Below are 25,776 nucleotides of genomic sequence, written 5' to 3'. Positions count from 1 at the left end.
CACACCTAACTCAGGTTTGCCTGTGCCCTCTCTCCCTCTTTCTGTCTTCCTGCTAGCTGGGTCAATCTCATGAGCCCTGTTTGTTTCCAGACATTTCTGCCTCTTCTTAGATGGTGTGCCTACTCCTAGCCATGCTTCCGGCAAAGAGATGACTCCACCCTATGCCACCTCCATACTCCCTAGAGCTCCTGAAAGGAGATGGCTCTATCTTGGCCAGGACTGGCCCAGTAAGCATAGCAGGTATCAACAACCTACACTCAGCAGAGATGTGTGTGTGTTTGTGTGTGTGTGTGTGTGTGTGTGTGTGTGAGAGAGAGAGAGAGAGAGAGAGAGAGAGAGAGAGAGAGAGACAGAGACAGAGACAGAGACAGAGACAGAGTCAGAGACAGAGAGAGAGAGGCAGAGGCAGAGGCAGAGGCAGAGGCAGAGAGAAAGAAAGATGAGGTTTTGGACCAGTAGCCATCAGAGCCAGGTTAGTCTTCAAGGATCACCAAATTAGAGTAGGTTGGGATCAGGCACCTCGTGGAAATTGAAAACACAAATGCTGTAAAATGCATCTGGGAGGGGAGGCTGCCGGGGCTGAGGAGAAACCCCTGCCTTGAGACACAGGCTGCATAGAGAGGGTTCAAATACAGGAAAGGGGCTCAAAGAGAAAGAGCAAATGAAGGCCAAAGCGAGGGGGTAAAGGCCAAGGAAAGGTGGGCATGCCAAGGGTGGGAATGAAGTCTCCCACAGCAGAAGCTGAGATGACTGTCCTGTGGTGGTAGCCGAGTCATCAGGACCAGACCAGGACAGTCTGGCTCATCCAGGTACCATCAGCAGAACTCACTAAAGATAGTACAGAAGGTGCCTACATTGTAAGGGTTAAGGGAGTGAATGCAAACTGGGCAGGATGGTGCCTGGCCCGAAGAGTTCAGTGGACTAGAAGAGCAGTTATACAGGAACCCAGGGGAGGGACCACCCAGGCTACCCTGTGCTTCTAGGCCTCTCTTCCCCTCCCCCTTGGAGCAGCCTTCCATTACCTTGTGTATCCAGTGCAGGTTCATCTGCTGCCCCACGGCGATGTGACATAGTGCCAGGACCTGAAGAGAGGCCCAGGGGGCCAGTTAAGCCACGTGTGCCTGGAAAGCTTGCCAGATCTCCAGACACCCTGCTCCACACTCCTGCCCTTGGTCTGACCCTAGGCAGGCAACACACATTCCCCACAGGCACCAGGAATGCCCAGCCCAGCCCTGTCCAGGCCTGGCTCCCTTCCAGACTACTCCAGGCCTCAGGCCTCCTCCTCCAGGAATTCCCCTGTGAAAGGTCCCTGGGTTCAGCTGCACAAAAACTGCCCAACTTAAGAAGGAGTCGGCTTGTTGGGAGATTTCCAGGCCCAGGATTTGAGAGCCTTGTCCCCAAGGAGTCCCAGTGCAAAGTGTGCTCAACCTGAGTCTCTCAGTGTGGAGGACACTGCGAGTAGGCAGCCCAAGCAGTAGATGTCTGTAGTAGATGCCAAAAGCCAGAATGGCTCCTCTGGCTTGGGGGTTGGGAAGGGGCTTCCAGAGAGGCAGCCGAAGGCGACTAGTAAAATGAGATCTCCTTCTCCTCCTCTTCCTCCTCCTCCTCCTCCCAAGCAACATTCCAGGGGTCTGGGCAGAACAATAGCCCTCTCCTGCCCCCAATATCCCAGCAGAGGCCTGCCTCTCCTGGGAGTAGACCCACATGAGCCCAAGGGAGCCCCTCCTCCCATACCAGGAGGCCTGCGATGTATGTGAAAGCAGCAGCTGAGGTCACCAAGATGGGCACGGACCAGTCGCTCCAGTAGCCCATGCGGTTGTAGAGGTACCTGGTGGGAGAAGAGCAGAAGTCAGACCTCCACTGAGTCACTGCCCGGCCAAGGATCTAGGGCAGTCTCAGTTCTCAGGAAGCTGTGGGCAGGGAACCACAACCAGGCCCTTCCCGCCCTCTATGGGCAATCAGTGTTTCCTATATCGACAGTCATGCCTACGTCTTGGGGGCACTCAGAAAGCAAGAAGCAGAAGAGCCCAGAGTCACCATTCTGAAGGCCGTTACACTTCCTTCCCATGGGCCCCTGACTACCCCTGTATACATGTGTGAACAGCGGGTTATCTGGGCTAAACACCCCAGGGCTGGCTGTTCCACATGCCCACCACAGCCCTGAGGGATGAACATATTCTGGGATCTAATCCCCACACTGCCTCTCGCTGGGTCAAAGGACCTTGTGGAGGTGACAGACGTTACAGGTCCCAAGATGCCCTTGACTGTGCCATTCACTTCAAGTTCAATGACAAACCGTGAAAATGTGAAGTTCTAGAAGTGATGATCTGTACCAATCGAGCTGGCTCACCTATAGTTTGGAGATGGCAGAACACCCTTCACTGGGCTTCAGGGAGTGAAGAGAGGGGGGCTTGTGACAAGGACATAACAAACTCTTTCTAACACGATCATTCACTGAAACCAGTAAAAATGCTGAGAAAACATGATTTTTTTTTTCTAAGCAGCATTCAGTCTTCTTGTATTCATGTGCCATATATAGCCGGCTTCCCATTAATGGAACTTCCTAGTTTGCAAGTGATTCACTGTATAAGCTAACACAGAGATGAGAAAATGGCCACATCTCTTCGCATTTCTATTTCCTTGGTTGTGTTGTTATAAACAGAATGACAGGGCAGAGGGAGCAAACTTCACACCGGTCCTGGAGGCTGCAGCTTCGCTACTCCCAAGAAGATGCTTGCTCTCACATGACCTCTTTGTGTTAGTGGGGAAAGAGAGGCTCAGACAGTGAATTCACTCACTTGACGTATTAGAGTGTGAGCCACTGACAGGACACTTAGTGGCAGCCTGCTTGGAGCTGGGAGGTGGCATCAGGAAGACTCCATGGGGCATCTGCCTCATCTTCTGGTCCCACTGGCCTTTCAAGTATGGCCACTTTGGGCAGGGACATCTCCAGGATAAACACACAGTAGCCTGCAGCCCATGGGCCACATCTGTCAGCTATCATAAAACATCACCTGAGTTTTGCTTGGGTGTTTTTATGATCTTGTTTGCAATCCTAGTGGATTCTCCAGTGTGAACTCTGCAGATGCTCATGTTGTCTCAATGGCAAACTGCTGGACACTCCAGGCCCCACGTGGCTTTCTTTGTCTATCCCCATTCAGGGCCAACTGTTGGATCTTGCTTACATGCTTTTTGTGTGTGTGCAGGAAACAGTCCCAGAGATTCGAGAGAAGCCTCAGATTCCCAAGAAGCAGGTAGCAGGCCTCTGTGCCTGCCTCCAAGGTGGACACTCACCTGTTGAGTTTCCCCAGTAATGAGGGAGCTATCGAGGGTCAGATGTCTGGCTCCACCACTGATCCATCATCAACTGGCCATGTGACCTCACAAAGGTTCTTTTACCCTCTCTGAGCCCTTGTTTCCCCAGACTGCCCTTGACACATATTCTTGACACTGACTGGCTGTATGACAATGGGTGAGCGTCCCTCCTTGAACCCCAATTTGTCCAGATATTGCAGGGTATGTGCAGCTGTCTAGGAGTTGCCACTGAGGGCCAGCAAGCAATGTTCTCATGCATCTATAATACCTGTGCAATATATAATACACTTACAAACATTCATGGTTGACCTGTGATATTTAATAGAGACCAGGGCCCAGTTCTGGCACGTTGAGTGGACCTGGTTCACCTTGCTGGGCTACAGGGCAGATGGAGGCAGTGGTGTGACCTTTACTGTGTTCATTAATGACAGTGGTCCAGTCTGGTGCTAGGCAGAGTGTGACAGGTCATATTGTCAACTTGACAGAATCTAAATTCCCTTAGGAAGTGAACTCGTAAGGGAACTTCTAGATCGAGTTAAATGGTGGGGGGCAGGGGGAGACCAACCCTGAATGTGGGTGGCACCATCCCATGGGCTGGAGTCCTGAGCTGACTACAAGAGGAGGCGAGATGAGCCTCAGTGTTCATCTCCACGACACAACATCAACAGCTGCCACAAACTCCTGTCTCCGTGACAGTGACAGGTTGTACTCTGGAACGGGAGCCAAAATAAGCCCTCCCTTTCTGGAGCTGATCACATCAAGTATTTTGTCACAGCAATGGGAAAGTCACTAACGTGCAGGTAGGCCACAGCAGATATCATGTCCCTTTAAGAAAGTTCCAGGATCCTAGCCGAGTCCTTGAACCGCTGTCCATCAGAAGCTGTGACTCAGAGGCTCCCCCTGCTGGAGACTCTCCGGGGAAGCGGCTCTGTGTCCCGCCCTCACCCAGGCCCCAATTTATCCTGGTAAGGACCTGATGAGGCTGGAGTTATCCTACTTCACAGATGGAGAAAGAAATCCAGAGCACGCCAGAGGCTCGCTCCCTAGCCCTGACTCCCCACCCTGGATAGTTTCCAAAATCTGTCAGGGGAAGACTTCTCCAGAGCCCACAGAGTCTTCCTCCCTGCCCATGCCTTTCACTGATCAACAAAAGCTGACAACAGAGGATGTGAGGGAGGGCCCTGCCCTTGGAACTGCAGTGCCCCTAAAGGAGGCAGCTGAACTACAGTGGTAGCTGCTTGCTGTGCCAGTCCAGCCACAATGAGCCAGGGAGCCTAGGCTAGGGACTGCCTCTTCTGCCCAGACCTTGGTCTTTCTGGGCCTTGGAGCTCTTGTCTACAAAGGGGGCTAGTGGCCCTCCACCTCAGGCTGATACTGCCCTGCCTTCTGCTTCTACTCCTCACAGACTGGACCTACAGAGGATTACTGTGTCTCCTTGTAAACTTCAAGGGATCTGAGAGCCAGCTCAGGCTAGCTCCCATGTCTCCTCCTCCACGAAGCCTTCTTGAAATCTCAGGGGCACAGAGCTCTCTCCGTCTTACCAGACTGTGACAGGACCTTCACTGGAGGCCTGCAGTTGGGCAAGAGCAGGCCTCCCAATATGAGCCTTGCTCAAAGCCATGGGATAGAACTCTCAGGGCCGAGCTGGGTAGGAGGCTCCATTCTGAGCCCCAGGGACCCCTCCACTCACCAGTTGAACTCATCGTAGTCGTTGTGGACGCCCCACCAGAAGTAGAGCCAGGTGAGCGTGAGGCTGAAGGTGCAGACCAGGAGCAGGAACCACAGGCGCTCCCACTGCAAGGGCAGAGCAGAGCAGAGGGTGGCATCACATCAGTCAGCTCTCCTAGGGCAGGGGACTTCCCTGCCCTCCCTTCCTGAAGCCTCCACTGCCAGGAGCTGAGGCTCAAAGGGGACCAAACCTGTCCCGCGTCCCAGAGCCAGGTTACAAAAGAGTAGACAACCAGGAGCAGGGATAGTGGTCTATGAGGGAGCCTCAGCCTAAGGTCTTTCTGCTGAATCTGGAGGCTGCCCACTGTGTCTTAGCCCCTTGTCTGGGGCTGCTCCCTAAAACCCTCTCACAGAGTCACCTGTAGCCCAGCCCAGCCTTGAACGCCTAATGTAGCTAAAAAATGACCTCGAACTTCTGGTCCCCTTGACTTCCACTTCTACGTGCTGGGATTATTGGCATGTACCCCTACACTCGGTTGTTTTTAAGGTTTATTTTATGACTGCATGTGCATGCATGCGTGCATGCTCATGCCACTGTGGAAGCCAGAGGCACTGGATCCATCTGGAGCTGGAGTTATTATAGGCGTCTTTGAGATACCCAACATGGATGCTGGGAATCAACCTCAGGTCCTCTGCAGGAGCAGTGTATGCTCTTTACCACTTCTCCAACTCTCCTGCCAGCCGAGTAGTCTTTAAGGCAATGCTGAGTATTGAACCCAGGGCTTTGTGCATGCTGGGCAAGCACTATTAACCGAGGAGCACCCCCGATGCTTTCCTCTCCCGCCCTCCATCCTCACTGGCCCACACAGAAGGCACAGCTTACCACTTCTACCCCATGTTACTGACAGAAACACTGAAGTCCATAAGCGCAGCCAGTCTGCCAGAGCCACACTTCTAGGTTAGGACCAGTGAGTTCCCTGTCTGGAAGAGGTGTAGCAACTGCCTTCTCCCTATGGTGCTGGGGAGGATCACAGCTTTTTGACTCCCGCTGAAGTGGGTGAACACAGACCCGGCCATGCAGCTTCTGGGAGCCTGGGCTCAGAAGCCTACAAACACGGCTAAGCCCCAGGTTCCCCCAGCTTCCGTCTCTCTGTTGATCTCAGCAGCACAAACTGGGGCAGATCATCTTGCTATGCCCTGAGAGAAGCTGCTGAGGTCAACAGAGATGATCTGCAAATGAGAAGAGAGAGCTCAAATTAGTCAGCCTTGGAGTGGCTGAGTCCCTCAACGCGGGATGGCCAGCCTGGTGAAAGGATAAAGAATTCCAATTGTTTAGCCTCTTCCTGGTTCCTCACTGCTCAGCCCTTCCTTCTGTGTGTGACCCCTGACCCCAGCTTCTGTAAATACTGATGACTAGGAAAGAGCGTGTCAGGGGGGAAAAATATTACTTATCTTCCCAGAATCGTTCTATCCCACATCAGTAACTGAATGTTGTATTTGGAGCCAGACTGCATGGGAATCTCAAATCCCCATTTACCACTGACAGCCTGTGCATCCCAGGACAGTTTACTTAACCTCTCTGTGCTCTCCCTGTATATGCAAAAGACATGCAATAATAGCATTCACAGCACAGGGGTGAAATGAGCGGCTCCTTGCCACCATGCAGAAGAGGTTTTCAACCCAGAAAAACCACAGCTCGGTGCACACTGACACCCTCCCGCCAGGGTGAGTCACTCAAGTTGGTGACCCATGTTTGAGTGAGCACTTGCCACCACTCACAGTCATGTGCAGAGCCAGGCTGCTCGGCCTAACCCCAGCTCTGCCTGTAAACAAGGGTGTGATGGCGACAGTTCTTGAAAGCTTAGCCTGCTGCAGATTCAGAAGTGGGATAGCCTAGTCCCACTGCAGGTTCTGGAATGGGATAGCATGGTCCACTGAAGGTTCAGGGGTGGGATAGCTTGGTCTGCTCCAGGTTCAGGGGTAGGATAGCTTGGTCTGTTTCGGGTTCAGGGGTGAGATAGCCTGGTCTGCTGCAGGTTCAGGGATGGGATAGCGTCTCAGAGAAATGTCTGCCGCTTCTGCCCAACCTGGGCATAGGCCTGCATAGCCCCAGACTAGGAGAGAACTCGAGCCCTGGCTAGGACCAAGGCAGGACACTTGTCTTCCTGTAGGGACTGGCTCTCGAGGCCTCTGTCCAGGAGCCTAGCCAGACCCACTCACTAATGGGCAGAGCATGCCCAGGCATTTCTCTGTGGTAATTCTCCTTGACAGAGCCCATTAGTGCCCCTGGGAACCTCTTTATCAGTGGAAAGCCACTTCCTCTCCTGCTCCTCGCCTTCCTTTCCCGACCTCTCTCTCCCAATCCCTGCTTTTCAGTTTCTTCCTCTGATTGTTCTTGGTACAATCATGTGCCTCTCTCCCTCCACAGCCATCGGCTGCCTGTGGCCTAATGACCTCCGGCTTCTAAATGAACTTAATCACTAGGTTTCCCGGCCCCTAGTTTCTAAAAATGAGGTTCCTACTTCCTGGTTTCTGAGGTCCTGCCCCTCCATGCCCAGGTGCCTTGCCTACCTATTATTGACCAAGTGAGACATATCCTTATGGCCAGGACCCTGCCCACTTGCTCTCCTGCCCCAGCCTGTGCCACCTGCATGCAGCCTTGGCTTCCTGGCCTCTTATCAGTAATTTCCTGGGGCTTGTGTCACACTTGTGACAGATCCCCTGCCCTCTCCACACCCAGGCTGTTTGTCTAGGACAGGCCCCACTAGAGTCAGGCTCCCCCTCACCAGAGCATCCTCTGCCCCAGTGGCCCAGCTGTGGGTATGCACTGGAGGCCGTGGAGCTGAGACCAGTGGGAGTCTGTGCTAGACAACATGATGGAGGTCGGGGTATACCATACTGAGTGGGGGGAAGTAGGCATCTGGATTGGAAGAGAGCCCGGGTCTGGTCAGGCAGTATCGTGTATCCCTGCTCTGTGGGATGGAGGCTGATGGCGGATAACTGAGAGATAACCCCTAAGGCTCCAGCTTCACAGCCCTGTCTTATCTCCTCCCAGTCTTGCCCTGCCCTTCCAGGAGCTAAGACTGTGGCAGTCAGGGCCATGGGGCTAATTTCACCAAAGGTCATAGTCCCTCCTCCCTGCCTCCTCCTGCTGAGCACCTCCTTGCCTGAGTCCTGTCTCCACCTCCCACCCCCACGCCAGAGCACGCTCGCACCAAGACCTTGCTCACAGAAAGAGCTCATTAGCAGCTGAGCTCTAGTAGTCCCCAAGTCCAACTGGACATGAAGATGGGGTGGAGCATGGGCATCACGTGGGATGGGACGACTCTGCTATTGCTGGATTCCACTCACTGCCAGCTCCTGTGGACCCCTGACTGTGACCAGGATGCACACGGCTGCCCATCCTTGCTGGTGTGGTCACCTCTTTTGTGTAGCAGAGAGAACAGAGCCCGCCCGGCTTCTGAACTCTACGATCTCGCAGTGCTTGACAGGAGCTGTGGGCCCTGCACTGGTACCATGGAAGGCTCAGACTCCTAGGCACTAGAACCTGAGATGTCTCACTCAGCTCCTGCTTCCTGTATATTGCCCCCAGACCAGGGCAGGGTAGGAGGTCAACCTACTTCAGCTCAGGCAGCCCCAGGGAGATCCCCCACAGCTCTTCTGTCTTAGACCCTCAGCCTGACCAGCAGTTGGGTTCAGATACTCAGCCATGCTGGGTTTGAACCTTGGGATGGCTTTGGAGACATGTAACCTCTTTGAATGGCAGCTTCCTGTTCTTAGAATGAGGGCAGGTATAGTGTGTCACACAGGGCACTGAGAGCTCTTCTGCAGTGTGGCACAGGCCAGGCAGGGGAGCTTTTCCTTGGTCCCTTTCCCTCCTGCCTCCCTACCTCCCTCCAGTGGAGCTTAAACCTCCACTTAGATGGACACCGTGCAACCAACCCAGCCAAAGGGGTCAAACAATACTAGGGTCAAATGAAGAGAGAGAGAAATCACAGCTGGGCTTTATTTTAATTCCAGCCCTTCTACCCACCGGCTGTGTGGCCGTGGGCCAGGCATTCAGCACCTCAGCCCTCAGCTTCCTCCCTTTTCATAGAGATGACATCATCACCAGCTCACAGGAAAGCTGCCAGGCCCCAGCGATTACACATGTAAGCTGTAAGTCTCCAGATCCACCATGGTTCCTATAATTACCATGCGCGTCTGACAGCCCTTTAATTATGTGAAGACAGCAATGAAGTCTTCATCACCCCCCCCCCCCAGCTCTACACTGAGCCTTCCTCTAGCTGCTGAGGACAGCAAGCCCATTGCCTGCACCTGGCCCAGGGTGGGCACCCATAGGCAGCCAGACAAAGAGATGAGGCCTGGCTTGGCAGGCTTTGGACTGTGGGCCCCAGGAGCAGGCAGAAGGGTTGGAAGCAGACCATGGCAAGAGCCTGACATGTCGCTATTCAGCCCCTGCCTCACACATAGGCTACAGCCTTCATGGTGGGGGGTAGAGGCCTGGAGGGACTCTTCATAGCACTGGGGATTCAGCTCGGCTCTCTACCTCCTTCTCCCACGGTTCCACAGAGCAGGTGGGATCATCTCAGGAAACTGAGGCTCAGACAGGAAGAGTGGCAGGCCTAAGGTCACAAACAACCAACACCACTGGTCAGCCAGAACTGGTTACCAGGCCTGGTCCTCTGTGGTCCTCAACTGGCTCAAGGAAACAAGGGCCAGGACATGTAATTATCCTTGTCTGGCCACAGAAGAAACAGGTGAAAGGAATTTTGGATTTCACCATCTCACTCCATCCACTAAAGAAATGGAGAAACTAAGAACTAAGGTAAAGGGCAGCCCAGAAGCAGTGCCATGGGACTAGGACACCAGCAAGGGACTGCAGAACACAGAGAATGCAGCACATGGGGCTGGGACTCACAGACATCCACTCTGCAAAGCTCCCTACCTCACACCCCACACCAGGCCCCACCCTTGCCACCACTCTCTTCCTGTCACTCCTCTCAGGGCTGCTGAGCCCTTCCTTCCCTGCAGACCCAGCAGTCTGCAGCAGTGATCAGGCAGCAGACGGGACACTCCGGTGGTCCTGGGCATGCATGGGAGCAAGAGCCGCCTAAAAGCACAAAGGGCAGTGGGTTTCATTATCTGCTATTCGAGAAGGACACAGAGGGCCTCCTGGAAGAAGGGCTCACTGTGAGGACAGGGCTGGGGAGCCTCCATCTTGGCAGGAAGGAGTAGAGGGTGCAGCCATGGAGCAGTCAGGTATCCTTCAGGGAAATGGCATCTCCTCTTAATGGCCATTTTATTATTATTATTATTAAAAAAAGTTATTGCTGGGCAGTAGTGGTGCATACCTTTAATCCCAGCACTCAGGAGACAGAGGCAGACAGATCTCTGAGTTCTAGGACAGCCAAGGCTATACAGAGAGATCCCATCTCAAAAAAGCCAAGTATGTGCGCGCGCTTCCACTGTAGCTTGCAGACTTGGACCCAAGGTTGTCAGGCTTGGATGACAAGTGCCTGTACCTGTTGGGTATCTCACCTACTGCCTCTTATTTTTTAAAGCTAAGGATGATTCTGAACTCCTGATCCTCCTGACTCTACCTCCCACGTGCTGGAATTACATGGTGTTAGAAGTGTGAACATCAAATTCATCAAGGCTGGCACATCCCAGGCAAGCACTCTGCCTGTGGAGCTACACCTCAGACCCCCAATTTAAATTTTTACGGAGTCAAGACTACCCCCTTTAACTTTCTTCAGAGCCGCCTCTGTGCTTGAGAAAAGCAGCTGAGTGCAGACACTACACTTAAGTCCTAGTTACAGTAGGGAACGCACAGCCTGACCTTCAGCTCTGAGTCCTGCCCATCCCTCTGGACAGCAGCATCCCAAGAGGGTCCCCAGAGCCTACCCAGAGCACAAAGCCTCCAGCGTCTTTCCATTTACACATTTCCAGACTGTCTGACTTTCTCAACACTTTCTCCATGCTTTCTAAATAGAAGAAATGTTTAAGAATAGGGAAAGCACATTTCAATCTATCTGGAATCTATTCTGATGAGTCTGCCTTGAGCAGACTTCCTACTTAGCTGGCCCCAGTGCCTCATGTGCTTCAGCTCTGCTCGGGAGTCCCAGACCCATGCTCACCTCAGCATCCAGTGACACTCCTGTCCCATGCTCAACTCCAAATGAGAGAGGGGGGAGTGTGAGCTGGGGAGGGGGCAGGAGTTCCTGGGAGGCAGAGATGGGCATGCCCTGGCAGGATTATGCTGGCTCTGGCCCAGGAGATTTGGGGGAGGGGCAGCCAGGCAGGGCTGAGATAGATGGTAGCATTAGGCCCAGTTGGGAGGGGATTATTAGAATCCCACTGCCAGCCAGTTCCTGGCAGCCTAAGCGGCTGGATTTATTTCTCCAGGCTACAGAAGGCTGGGCAATTAGGCCTCTGTCTATCCTCGCTTCTGCCAGGGCGCACTCAGAGCAGCTCATTAGGTGGGAGGAAGGGATCAAGCCCAGTTTGCAATTCCTCTTTTCTCCTGCTACCCCAGGCACAGGAGAGCTGGAGGACCCCAAGGATGACACTGAGCAGCCCTCAGGCTGTGCTGGGACACTTCCCATACCCTCCCTAAGGGACGGTCCAGCCTCTACCTACTCAGACCCAGGTGCTGCCAGTCCCCTTCCCAGAGGAGATGAAAGATGTCAGGAGGTCCTCTCCTGGTCTCTCCCTCATTCCACTCCACTGTGGAAGTAAAGGATGAGGCCCAGAGGATCATTCCTAATCCTCCAGGGTCTGTCCCTGTAGCCACTGAAAGGTGAATGCCATCATGAGATTTCTGTAGGAAGGGCACAGTTTTTTCAAAGTTAGAGCAGGGTCTCTTCTGACATGGACAGGAGGTACATGGGTACCTGCCACCTAATACCACATTTAACTGGCAAGCAAGCTGAGGCTGAGAGGCCTGGGGTTTGCCTGAGGGCCTAGACAATATCAGAAGGAAGGGCAGAGTTAGAGATACAGATGCCTGGCCAGGGCTGCCCGTTTCTGGGTAGCTGAGTCTAACCATATCCTGGAATCTGCCTTAAGGGGCTTTATCACCAAGCCAACCCTGCCATCTTTCTTCCCCTTCAAAAACCCATCTAAGATTCAAACCACAGGCTGCCAGGACAGGAAGCTGGGAAATTCCCCTTCTTGTCCACCTGTAGAACAAGCCAATCTCAGCTTCAAGTGTGACCTGGGAAGACCCAAGGGTTGAGTCAGCATCCTCCCCTGCCAACCACAGCCAGAACCCCGAGAGGCACGACTGGAATACAGCAGACCCTTTATCACATACATGCATCTTCCTTCTCTAGACCCCCAACACTCAAGAGTTTAGAGGTTCTACCCCAACAGTGGTCAGCAAGATGCTAGGCACCCTATCCCTGGGCAACTTCCTCAGTCACTCTCCACGCCATTGTCTGTCCTACATCTCTCTTAGCACACCTTGCCAAGCCTGAGCCAGGCCACCCTTGGAGGCCCAGAAAATCCTGGTCCTTATGGCTAGCACTGGGCCAAAGGGTTGTGGTTGTGAGAGCCACAGGCTGAGGATAAAGAGTGACGGCTTGACCTGAGTTAGGTGAAGGGAGAGAGGCGGGGGCTGGACAGTGGGAGCCATACTTCTGTGGTGAGAAGACGAGGTGCCCAGGATACAGAGAAGCCACTTGGCACGGTCGGCATGGCTTGTGTGGAAGGAAAGGGAGGGAGAGAGGGAGGCAGCAGACACTCATGGCAAGAGAAGTGCTCATCCACCCCAGGAGGGAGGCCTCCCAGGGGCTGAGGACACTGACTTGTCTGTCCATCCCCAAAGCCTCGCTCAGCCACTCGCAGCACAGTCAGCCATCTCTACAGTGGCCTCCAGCTTCCCAGTCTATGGTGTGAGAGGGATTCTTTCCAAGGCTCTGCCTGGGTCAGTCTATGATTGGACCTCTAGGTGTCTGTGACATCCCTCCCATGACCCACACCTTTGCACATGTACATGTGTGTACGAGCACACATGTGTGTGTATACATGTCACCTCCCCAAACTCTTCTGGCTCCTTGGCTCTCCTCTCTGGCTGTCAAGGTATTCTGCACAATTTAACACCTGGGGCCTTTGCATAGCTTGGCCCAAGGCTAAGGCCCAGGCTCAGGGCTGCCGGGGAACCTATTTTCCCTTCCCCAGGTGAGGTGCAATGATTTTCAGCTCCCAAACATGAGTCAGTAGCAACAGGCACCTAGCCCCATACACTTACCGTCCACTCCCAGCATTCCCTGGACCTGGCTTTGATTTCCCTGGATGTCTATTCATATCTGTCCCCTGACCCTTACCAGCCTGGGCTCTCTTTCAAGGGAGGAGAGAACCAGGTCAGACACAACTGTGATTTGTGAGCATGTACCAGAATAGGTTTGTGGATTGAATATGTAAATGCCTAGCACACTGAGGTGGAAGGGAGAAGACACAGGCTGGGGGCGTGACTGGGGAAGGGCGAGCATGCTGTGCCACTGGTGAATCAATCACTCTTCTTGGCGCCCCATTTACAAGCTCCAAGGGATCAATTAAGGTCATAAGAAGCTTTTAAAAAGCAAGTGTAGCACAGACATGCAAGACAGCTGATTACCATACTCAGCTTGTTGGTGTCTAGTTGGGAAGTTCCTCCAGGCCTCTGACCTAAATCCCTCTCAGTATGGAAGTTGGTTTTGACACTGCTGCCTTGGGGGGACCCAGGGACTTGGTGGGGGGTGTTGCCGGAGGTGGGAGGGCCAGGGACAACCAGAACAGTACTGTGTCACTGAGTCCTTAATTGGCAGTATTAAAGTAATGACTCGCAAACAACAGCCAATTAATTATCCCCAGTTATAAAAAGCTCGGCTTCCCTTCCTTGCTGTCGGGTGAGACTCCCTCAGCCTCGATGCTCCACACCCTCAGCCAGGGGCAGCAGAGGCCAGTCCATTGCTGAGCTCCCAGCTTCCTGCTTCCATCCCCTGCGCCCTGTGAACAAAGGCTTTGGGAGTGGTCTCCAGGCAGCCATGGGTGGGCGGAGAGCAGGCCTTCATGGAGGAGTTCTTTTCCGAACTCTGTGATCTTGCTCATCCCCAGGGCCTGCTTGGAAGCCAGTCTGGCCTGACGAGACTGCCACTGGGGATCCCAGCCTGGCATCAGAGAACAACCCCGCTCCTCAGTCATAACTTCCTGACTCTGCCCTGGCCCCATTCTCCTTGAGCTCTCACTATTTATCCATGCACCAATGCGTGCCATCTTGCTGCAGCCTCCAGCCCCCAGCAACTGTGGCTGCAGTCCTGTGTGTGTCGTGACTTCCCGCACAGCTGCTCTGTGTCTGCATGTCTCCATCTGTGAAATGGGTGCACAATTAAATGTGGCCAGCAGGGGTGTTGGAACAGTTAACCAGGCATTGTTTGTAAATAATTTGATCCCTGCACGCAGTGGGTGCTCAATAATGTTAACTCTTACCATGACTATCTGCCTCATTTCCTAGCTCCAGGATGAGAGAGGCATGGCTCATCCACACACTGCCTCCCGTTGCATAGGTAGGATATGGAGTCGGGGGATCCCCTGCAGAGGCCTCTCCTCCCTGTTCCTGAGTTAGTAGTGACCTCTACTTGCCCAGCAGATTGTACCTATAGCCCCGGTTCCATACTGGCTGCTTTTGGTTTGTTTTGAGGCCAGGCCTCAAGTAACTCAGGCTAGCTGGATCTCTCTAAGTGACTGAGGATGACCTTGAACTTCTGATTCTCCTGCTTCTACTCCTGAGTAGTAGGATCCCACACACAAGCTGTGTACCCCCCATGCCTGGTTTATCTAATGCTGGGAAGCAAACCCAGGGCAAGCACCCTACCATCTGAACTCCATGCCTAATCTGCACCAGCTGTCTGAGTCCTCTTTGCCCTTTACTGCGCCTGGCAGGAGCGCTCAGCATAGCCTCATCATCATTGCCGCCATCCGTGGCAGGAGGGGATCGGGAGAGAGGAGCGAGCGAGGAGAGAAAGAACATTCACTCAAATAGGAGAGGAAGCAGGCTACGAGCCTCAGAGGCTCAACATCAGCTGATTTTGGGGTCCCCTGAGGTGAGCTTAGCCATCTGCAGAGACAGAACAGACTGAAGTCTCTGCCACTCCTTCAGTCTCAATTCCATACCCAGCACCCCAAACTCTGGTGTCCTTACAGCCTGAACCACCAAGGCTCATGGTCACTGCCTCTGCATACCTTCTCCACCCCTCAGCTCCCCACAGTCAAGCTCCTTCCCTTCCTGACTCATAGCCTAGGAAGGCTGCCTGGCCGGTGGCCTTTCTATGAGGAGCTTGGTCATCCCTCAACTGCTTCCCATCCCCAGCTCTGCTTGCTCTAACCCTGGCTTCTGCTTCTCCATGACCCATGGGTCACTATGTGCAACACAGGAGTGGAGCCTGCCAGCACAGCATGGACCCACAGAACAGACAGGGTACTAGCTAGAGAGAGGCCAGGTCAAAAAGGCCTGCTGCCTGCCCCAGGCCTGAGGTGGATGGACTGTTAGGGAACAAAGCAGAGGACCCATTATGCTGAAATCGCTAATCTGACCGCTTCCCACTCAGTGATGTATTGGCTGAGGCTCGGCCCCTGGAATGACCTGTCCTTATGTCTTCTCAGTGGTGGTGCCATGCTGATCTCTCAACAACCTTGTCTCACATGCTGGCCCATGAGAGGGTCTGTTACCACCTCTCCCTCCCACAGCTTACAGCCACTGACTACTAGTAGAAGAGGCACCTGTGACCCTTCATCTGTCAGCTCTGATCTGTGTCTCTCACTGGCAGACAAACCCTGTCTACCCAAGGGAGAATGGCCACACCACATAGTGCCCAGAATGCCAGCCCATGCTGTGGCTACAGTGGGAGGTGGGCTCCATCCCAGCACTGCCAGGTTACGGTGGCCTTGGCCATGTCCCTTCATCTTCCTCACCCTTGCTTTGTTTAGCCATGTTTTCTCCTCTGTGCTGGGAATGGGGACACCGTAAGGAATCTGCTCTGGGTTTACTCTGGTGGTCCATGCTTCTCATGGGGGTCACAGCCTAGGCTCCTGACTCAGTCTTATACCCCCTTTGTCTGGAGGAGAGCAGACAGGTAGGCAAGTACCCTGCCTTCCCCATGCCTGGCTGAGCCTTCTACCTTAGCTCAGCTGCTGTATCCTTGACCCTACAGCCTGCTTGGGGCTGGTGAATTCAGAGGCTAGCTTCTTTGTTCAGACAAGCAGGAGGGAGGAGAAAAACTGTTCTCCAGGCAGCAAAGCTTTTAGATAAACACCACAGAGGAATTGGGTTCCTCCAGAGAAGAAACCAGATCCACCGGCTGATAGCGCCCGGGGACAGGAGTGCAGTTCGGTCTGGCCGGGAAGCCAGCACTAAGGCCTCTTTATCCAGCTTAGCACCTGCTGCTGGCCCTGGCAAGCCGGCAGCTCAGGTGACTGGGCCCTGGTCCCAGGCAATGGCCCCATCAGCTCCCAGGCTCCAGGATGACCAGACCCCACCCCCTCTCCGTCCTGACATCCCTCCTAGCCTTTCAGACCTGTGGGAACTGGGAACTGTTTTTCTTGAGGCGACCCCTCTTAGATCACCACACACACACACACACACACACACACACACACACACACACACACACACACTCCTTCCTTCTCAGGCCCCTGGAGTGGCTGTCTCCAGCACTACCAGAAGACAGTTAATAACTATCTATATCCACATAGACATTCCACCTGGCCAGGGGCCTCAGAAATCACTATGGCCCAATTTTTCTAAGGAAGAAACTGAACCCTGAGAGGGTAATGAGCCCATCTAGAACAACACAGAGACAGCTGAGCCCTGATTTCCCTTGGCTCCTGGGCCCCATCACTGGGCTTTTGGATGCCTCTGACTCTATCCCAGGGAAGCTCACCGGCGTGGTGTCATCGTGTGAGCGTTGGTAGCGCTTCCATCGGCAGCCATAGATGCCAGTGAGGCATGAGAGGCACAGTTGGGGCTCGTAGTACTGCAGGGGCTGGTGTCTCACCATGCTCGTGCCTGCGGCCCTGGTGCCTGGCCCTCAAGCACCCATGGAGGCCCCTGGCTGGTGCTGTAGGAGAAAGCACAGGTTGTGAGTCAAGGCAAGTGTGAGGGGTTAGTCCTGCAGAAGTCACCCCAACCTAGATCAGGGAGATTATCCTCTCTAGAAGCCCTGATGGAAGTCCTAGGTCCCTGGGATGCGTCCTCCGACTCAACCTCTGACTTCTTCCCCTCCGGTCATACTGATGCCTTCGGCATTTGCTACCCTTACCTAGTATGGTTCTGTTTTCACTTCCATTGGAAACCTGCACAGCCCCTCTTTCCTCCTCTCTCAGCTCACCATCTAGCCAAGGCTAGCCCTGGACTTTTGATAGTCTTACCCCAGCCTCTCACGCACTGGGGTTGACGGGCATGCACCATCCTTCCCTGGGTTCCTAAGACTTTTCCAGACAAGGCCTTCTGCAGCCCTGCAGCCCTGCCCCCACTCCCCGAGCTCCCTGCCCTGTTCTCAGCTTTATTCTCTCAGCTGCATTGTTAAATATAATGTATCTGCTTATGTTGTTTGTCTGCCCACCCCACTGTAAGTTCCACGAAGGCGAGGAGTTTTGTCTTTCTAATTCTCTGCTGTCTCCCCCGTAACTGGAACAGAGCCTGGCAATAGCAGACTTTCAAAATAAATATTCTACAAAATCCATTACCATAAACACTGACAGGCATGGAGGGATTGAGACACGGCTGGCACTGGGAAGTGCCACACATGTTCATGCTTCCCTAAAGTGGCATCAAAACCCCCTAAAGTGGCAGGCGCCCTATCCTAAAGCCGTCTGACAGTTGAACAAACCAAGGCTCAGAGAGAGAACAGGCAGTGCCTGGCCTGGAAGCATACCATGTGAGGGCAGCCGAGGAGGGTCTGCTCCAGCACCCCCAAGCAGTCCAGGCCCAGGCAGCACTCAGCATACTGGGAACTGCAGAGACCCAGGACAGTGGGAGGCACCTTGAGGGTTTGAATTGCTTCTTTCAAGTGCTGCTTGTCAGTCTGGACCCCACACTGCTCCCCAGAACTCTGCCTCCCAGGGCTGGTGCTGGTCAGATGTGACCAGGGGACCCCAACATCATTCAGTCTTTAGCCCCGTTCTATGGATGTCACCAGTATGGTGAATCCAGTGTATGGATGAGGAGACTGTCCTGCTCTGTTGCCTCTAAGATTCAAAGCCGAAAGTCCCCACCAGATCCTGAGAGGATGGGGCCCAAACTCATGCTTCCCGTGCACTGTGCTACCAGCGTCTGAGGGAAGGACTGGGTGTCCCACTTTTTATTAAAAACCACTTTGCATTGTAAAGTTCACCCTGGCACAGCATGCACTGTGGTGTTCAGTATGCATATCCTTAGTGTATTTGAGAACCTATGCTTAGCCTCTAACCACTACTACCTAATACCACAACATTTCTGCCATGCCAACAACTACCCCAAAGCCCACCAGCAATGGCGCCCTCATTCCCCCTTACCCGCCCCTCAGGTTTGGCAGCTACCATGCCGCTCTTTGTGACTATCGATTTAGCAATTCTAGAGATTCCCCATCTTGGAATCTATGGCCTTTTGAACGATGCCGCTTTTATTTAGCAAAATGTCTCCAAGGTTTATCCATGTCATAGCATGTATCAAAGGTCATTTTCTTCTTTTCTGAGACAAGGCCTCATGTAGCCCAGGTTGCTCTTGAACTTAATAAGTATCCTAGGCTGGCTTTGGACTCCTGACCAGTCTCTCAGTTGCTGGGATTACAGGTGTGAACCACCCACCACCACTCCCAGCTAGCATTTTAAATATAAAGGTAAATAATATCCAATGCTATGGCTGTTTTCCATCCTGCCCACCACACATTGGTTGTAGGACACTCTAGTTTATTACCAGTTTTTGCTTGTTTCTGTGTGGACATGTATTTTCATTTCCTTTGGATACAAACTTTGGGGATAGATTTGTAGATACAGTAACTCGTGTGATTGACATTTGGTATTTACTTGAAATAAATACTAACCTTATTTTTCCAAAGCAGCCTTCTTTTTTACATTCCCAATGCATTGCCTTCACCCTCTCCATTTTATACATTAGAAATATGAAGTTCAGAAAAACTCAGCCCTCATAAAGGACACAAAGCAAAGCTAAAAATCATACCCAGGCAGTCCGCCTCCAAGGGACCTTATTCTAACCCATGATTTGGCAGCAGTAGCCACTGGTTTGCCAAATCTGACCTGTTTCCTACTTTTTTTTTTTTTGTACAGCTTGAAATCTAAGAATGTTTTTTACATTTTTAAACCACTGGGGGAATGAACTTAAAACAAGAATATCTTATGACACATAAAATTCTATGAAAGTCAAATCCTAGCATCCATAAATAAAGCTTTATTGAACACAGTCACACTTGGCCTCTCTGCAGGAACAGTTCGTGGTTGCTTTAACTAGAACTGTAGGCCAAGTGGGCTGCTACAGGGGCCATATGTCCTGCAGCGTTCAAAATACTTCCTGTCTGGCTCTCTAGAGGGACGGGTATGTACAGATTCCCTCTGCCACCCGACCGCCTCTGCTGCTCCCAAGTGGGGGTGGAGGGGGGTATGAGTGAACCCAAGACAGAGGGAGATGGAGGTGGCAGGGGTGCTTAGGAGGGACAGGAGGGCTCAGGGCTGCTTCCTGGAGACAGCTCGTGACTGAGTCCTCAGATGCCTCTAAGTGCGAGTGTTTTTAGGGTTTCTGTTGCTCAGGTAGAGCACCGTAACCAGAAGCCGCTTGAAGAGGAAAGGGTTTATTCCAGCTTACAGCGCCGAAGGAAGTCAGAGCAGGAATAATAAACCCAAAAGGGAATGATCAGGGGAGTCACAGTCGAACCAAAGCAAACCCAAAGTCCAACAGTGTAAATAACCCAGTACCCCGTGCTTGGGCACCACTCACTCTCCTCTGGGTGCTAAAGGGCTACTTCCCAAGTCTGACATCCACAGTACACATGGCTTGCCTCCCAGGCTCAGCCTAGTTCTGTTCCACAACTGCTGTTGCTCTTGGTAGTAATCCCATGAGCCCAGCTTCTCCAAAATTCTGGGGATGCCAATGTAACTAGGCTGCATCTTCACCAATAACCTTTCCTGGACTCTCTTCTTGGTCTCTAATCCTGCTAAACGGTACCAGACCTCAACTTTTTCCATGGCCCTTTCTCTCATAGCCCCAAATCCCGGGGCTTTGACTGCGACTGAGGCTGTGCCTTCACTAATGGCCTCTCTCCAGGGACTCCAGTTCTGCCACACAGTGGCCAAGCCCCAGCTGCTCTCCACGACTCCTTCATCCTTCAAAACCTGTACCACCGGAAGACTTTTACCCAAGTTCACCTCCCAAGACAAAGCACAGGCTAGCCCCACATACACACTTTCACCTTCTCAGGTTTCCAGAGAAGGTGGAAATGGAAGCCACAGCCAGGAAGGCAGAGCTCAACCATGCAATCCCCAACATTATGGTCTCTGCTATCACATCAGCTACACATCTGCCCCTGCCTCCCAGCGGGGGAGGAGGCACCTATAATATAGAAAGAAGCCCTGGCCATTGACTTACTCTGTGGCAGGGCCACTCTAGGCTCTTCCCTGGGCTTCAGTCTCTGGATATGCAAAAGTGGGCAACAGGTTTTGCTTTGGAGATTATAGGGCAGGCTCCATGGACTGCTGGCCCGGGGCAGAGGAGGGGCACCTCTTTGCAAAGCCCAGCAGGTGGATCCAGCAGCATAGCCAGGACTCCCTGCCCCTTGCCTGCTGGCTTCCCAGTCACCTCACTCTGATCCACACAAGAAAGAAAATGAGAGCTCTATCTGAAAAGACAGCAGGGAAGGTAGTGTCCCACCTGGATCCAGGACTCGGTGAGTCTGTATTTGGGCTTCTCCCTGGCTTCAGGTAAATGTTTATCCTGCCCATGACTGGAAGATTCCTTCTATTCCCTCTGTGCGTCCCCAACAGGGGTCATCTCATCCCCTCCCAGTTTCAGTAACCAGGTGACCTAAGCCTGTGACCAAGGCCTCCTTGTCTCTGCTTCTGATGACACCGGTGGCTCCTGCTTTTCTGCAGGGGGAATCTCCCAGGCCCTGCAAACCCAGCTCTATCACACTGCCTGCTTCTCAGGCCTTCTTCTAGCCATGGTACCCACCCCCTAGCCAGGTCTCCTCTTCCTAACCTCCCTGCTGTCAGCTAGCCTGGGCTTAAAACCCCACTAAAGCTAGGGTGCCCTTTCACCAGCCCCCTGACCAGGCCTTGCCCTGCCAATCCAGCCTGCCCTCTGTCCTATCTGGTTTACTCCTCCTAACCCTGGTAGTCTCCAGAGAGCCTCCCTGAACCCTGGCTCAGTCAGAGGTCTCTTGGACCTACTTTAGCCTACAGGTCCTGCCAGTCTCTCTTGAACCGTCCGTCCTGTTACGTGTGTACTGCTGACATGTGTGCCTCCCTCATGAGGCAACTGACTATCCCCATATCCCTCCATCTCCCTAGAGACCAGCACAGAGCAGTGAGAAGAGAATGTTCCAGAAGCTTGCTGGACAGAGGAGTATCCAGTTCTGCTTACAGAGTTATGGCTCAGAAACTGGGCAGCCGATACCTGGGTCAGCTCTCACAGGCAAGGTTCTTTCCATCTGCCCCTCTGACCTCACAAGTGCACTGAGAATCATGCATGCACACACACACACCACATCAAAAACATACCACATCACACATATAACACACATACACACACCATATTACATACACACACCACATCACAAACATACCACATCACACATATAACACACACACCATATTACACACACATACCACATCACAAACACACTACATCACACATATAATACACACAAACACACACACACACACACACAGAGAGAGAGAGAGAGGGAGAGAGAGAGAGAGAGAGAGAGAACCCGTCAGTGTTGTATGCACTTACAATCCAGCTCTGGTAGGGTGGAGACATGCAGAACCGTGTGGTTCCATGGCCAGTCAGTTTAACCTAATTGGTCTAATTGGTGATTTTCTGGCCAAGTAAGAGACCCTGTCTCAAAAACAGGATGTTGGTACTTAAAAAAGGACATACACACACCCATAAGGGAGTAAAACATGGGTGCTTGATACACAAATGAATCTTGAAAATCGACCCTAAATATAGGAAGCCAGTTAAAGAAGACTACTTGTTCTATGACTCTATTTATAAGGCTGGCTGAGGCAAACAGACAAATCGTAGATTAATGAACACCAGGGCTAGGGGATGAGAGAGGATGGAGTTTCTGACTGTGGGTCTGGAGCACCTGAGCCAGTGAGATCGGAAGTGATGAATTAGTAGTTCAAGAATTAGTAGTAATATTTGTGTGATTATGAATTCACAAGACCCACTGAACTGTGCTCTTTAAATAGGGAAGTTGTAGCCAGGTGTAGTGGCGCATGCCTTTAATTCCAGTGCTCCGGAAACAGAGGCAGGAGGATCTCTGAATTTGAGGCCAGCCTGGTCTATATAGTAAGTTCCAGGACAGTCAGAGCTACATAGCTTGTCTCAAAAAGAAAAAAAAAAAAGCAAGCAAGCAAAAAGCAAGCTGCACCAGGCGCAGTGGTATGCCTGTAATTAAATCATTTAGGGGACTGTGGCAGAAGGATCACCTGAGTTCAAGGTCACCCTAGTCTACAAATTTCCAGGCAAAAATAAAACAAGGCCAGATATTCTTTTTCTTTTTCTTTTTTTTCTTCTTTTGGTTTTTCAAGACAGGTTTTCTCTGTGTAGCCCTGGCTGTCCCAGAACTCACCCTGTAGACCAGCCTGGCCTCGAACTCAGAAATCTGCTTTCCTCTGCCTCCCAAGTGCTAGGATTAAAGGCATGTGCCACCACGGCCCAGAAAGGCTAAACATTCTTAATGCATTTTTTTTTTTTTAAACCCCAGCACTTGGGAGGCGAAGGCAAATAGCCTGGTCTACATATCAAATTCCAGGCCAGCCAGAGATTCATTGTGAGACCCTCTCTCAAACAAACAAACAAACAAACAAAAAACCACAAAAAATCCAAACAATCCAACAACAATAATGAAATAGACAGTTTGTATCTTATATCATGAAACTGTTTCCCTTTGTTTGCCCAGGTCTGAAAATCACTGTAACAGAAGGGACAGTGGCCTTGGGTTCTTCCTGTACCTGGGCTCCTCCATTCCTCCCCAGGCTGAGATTTCTGGGACACTCCAGTTCTGAGCACTGTCCTATCTCCTTCAAGAAGCATTTCTGCTCAAATTGACTGAATTATTTCTATGGTTTACAACCCAAACCCTTTAGTAGGACACAGGTGTTCACTGTGACCCCAACTCTTAGCAGGTTTTAAGCACGGAACGAATGTGCTGTGGGAAGGGCAAGACAGCCTGGGGACAATTTAACTGCTGCTAGTCACAACAACTGTCCATCATGCTGTCACTTGCCTGACGTAATATGGCAGGCTTGTGGGGATAAGGATTAGTGGGTGTGTGGTGGGCATCCTGGACACAAGGGGCCTGAGGCAAACATCACAGAGATGGTCCCCCTGGTGATGTGATGAGGGTAGGAGCTTGCTGGGTGCTATGCTTAGTGCTTAGTCCCCATGTCTACAAACTGTGCCTGAGAGAAGTGGGTTAACGATGGTGCATCACACAATGGAATATTATTTAACAGTAAAAAGAAAAGAGCAACCTGGGTATGCTGGCAGAGGCCTGTAACCCCAGCCCTGGAGAACTACACAGTGAGACTCTTGTCTCCAAGAAAGAACTAGCAAGCCACAAAAGGACAAGAGGAAACTCGGGAAGCATAGTAGTGGGTGACAGGAGGCTTCCCTCTGAGACATTCTATTTTTTTTTTATTTATTTTTTTTATTTTTATTTTTATTTTTTTTAGGATTTAACGTCTTTATTACATAAATGAATAAATTCTGAGACATTCTAGAACAGGCAAAAAATAGAGACAACAGAAAGATCAGTGCTTGCCCTGGGGCTCAGAGGAAGGGAGAACCAGGTGGAACACAAGGATATTAGAGCAGCCACCCCATTCTGTATGACCCAGGAATAAATACCCCACCTGTCAAACCCCAGAGGCCTGATCAAGCAAATCCTCACTCTGCTCAGTAACAATGTAGCGACACTCACTCACCAACTGTCCCAAATGTACCAGAGTAACAGAATACACACAATAGAGAGTGAGGAGGAGAGGAGGTGGGGGAAAGGTGTCTTGGGACTAAGCTTTACAACCAACTTCTCTAAAGGCAAGAATGGATATTTAAAAGTCTATTAATCTCTCTCTCTCTCTCTCTCTCTCACACACACACACACACACAGACAGAGAGAGAGTAGATGAAGTTTATACAGATAATCTCAGAAGAGTCCATCTGAAATCAAGGTGCTAAATACAATCCAGGCTACATTTCCAGTAGCCCCCCAGATCCAGGCTCCCTCTGCAGTAGCCCCCAAGGGTGGGCCAGTCCTCAGTCTAGTCCTGTCTACATCCCTGACGCTACAGGACACAGCAGCCTGTACCTCCCAGTGCAGAGCACTGTGTTTTGGTTGGCATCACAGATGCCCAGGCCAGGAATTGGAAGAGGAAACCCTCGAGGGTGCCAGGGCTTGGGGTGGGGCCTGGCCTTCTCCATGGACTGCCAGGAGGCTACCAGGGAAGGACACACTGGGAAACATCTCCTTGGTCTTGGCTGCCCGGCCCAGCACTGCATCCTACTACAGCTCAGCCCCAGCCAGGCCCAGCACCGCATCTACTGCAGCTCAGCCCCAGCCAGGCCCAGCACTGGTGGTCTGTGGTTAAACTTGGCCACCTCCGTTTTCTGTGTGACCACATTTCTATCCTTGCTTTCTTACTGAGATGGGGGGGTGGGGTGGCGAGACTCTCTCAGTCTCCAGAGGCATCTTCAGTACTCCATTCCTAACACTCTTTAGTTACCAGCTTTCTCTTCATCCCTGGGGGGGTGGGGTGGGGGTGGGGACAAAGCAGAGCTGTAGCAGCTCAGGGAGGCCAGAACATCCCACAATCTTTCCTGTGCATGGAGGAAGAGTCTCCCTATTTCCTGGGCTAGCCTTGAACGTGAAGAACCACCTGACTCTGGAAGTTCTCATGCCTGGAGACTTTGAAAAGCCCAACCACATCCAAGTGAAGCTAACCAATGCCTACCAGCCTTGCTCTCTGCCTGAGGTGGCCCTAGGTGGCCTGGCTTCATTAGATGGCCTCCTTGGAGAGCAGTGAGCTGTCACCCTCTTCTTGTGTGATCTTGAGTGAGGTGCTCTGCCTCTCTGGATCTCAGAGACAGCCTTAAGTTCTGGTGAATGAATAGTGAAGTAACTAGACCTAGGGCAGGAAGGAAATCTAAGTCCCCAGGCAGTGGCAGGGGGAGAATTTGGCAGGCAGACGGAAGCACCATGTGGGAGGCCTTCCAGGTTAAAAAACAAACAAACAAACAAAACAACAAACAAACAGCTACTCCACTCCATCACACCTGTTCTCTGTCTGGGGAAAAGTATCTGAGGGGGTGGGAGTTGCAAGCAGAGCCCTCAAAGAACTAACCATGCCATAATTAGGGTCTTTAAGAATCTTCTGCATGGTAATGCTAGGACCTCTGGTTTACCTAACTCTTCTGTCACAGGAGACTGATGGTTCTTCTTCTGGGAAGGAACTGGAGGCCGAGGAAGACCAGGCCTTCCTATACGTGTGCTCCTCCAGGCCATGGAAGGCCAGGCCTTCCTATACGTGTGCTCC

The 25,776-nt window shown here is 52.1% G+C and overlaps 1 protein-coding gene across 2 annotated transcripts in view; it reads right to left on the bottom strand.

Annotated features, from left to right (window-relative positions):
- Window positions 1-25,776, bottom strand: part of Gdpd5 (glycerophosphodiester phosphodiesterase domain containing 5) — a 75,329-nt gene that overhangs the window by 17,333 nt on the left and 32,220 nt on the right. For both annotated transcript variants that reach the window (XM_031387491.1, XM_031387490.1), the window contains exons 4-7: window positions 16,905-17,081; window positions 5,006-5,109; window positions 1,735-1,828; window positions 1,023-1,082 (exon numbers count right to left, since the gene is read on the bottom strand). In XM_031387491.1, the coding sequence (XP_031243351.1) occupies window positions 1,023-1,082; window positions 1,735-1,828; window positions 5,006-5,109; window positions 16,905-17,021 (375 nt within the window). In that variant the 5' untranslated portion in view covers window positions 17,022-17,081. The remainder of the gene's footprint in view (window positions 1-1,022; window positions 1,083-1,734; window positions 1,829-5,005; window positions 5,110-16,904; window positions 17,082-25,776) is intronic.

This window comes from Mastomys coucha, unplaced genomic scaffold (genome assembly GCF_008632895.1).
Source record: "Mastomys coucha isolate ucsf_1 unplaced genomic scaffold, UCSF_Mcou_1 pScaffold21, whole genome shotgun sequence".
NCBI classification, from domain to species: domain Eukaryota; kingdom Metazoa; phylum Chordata; class Mammalia; order Rodentia; family Muridae; genus Mastomys; species Mastomys coucha.
This window is presented reverse-complemented; position numbering and strand designations above follow the sequence as displayed.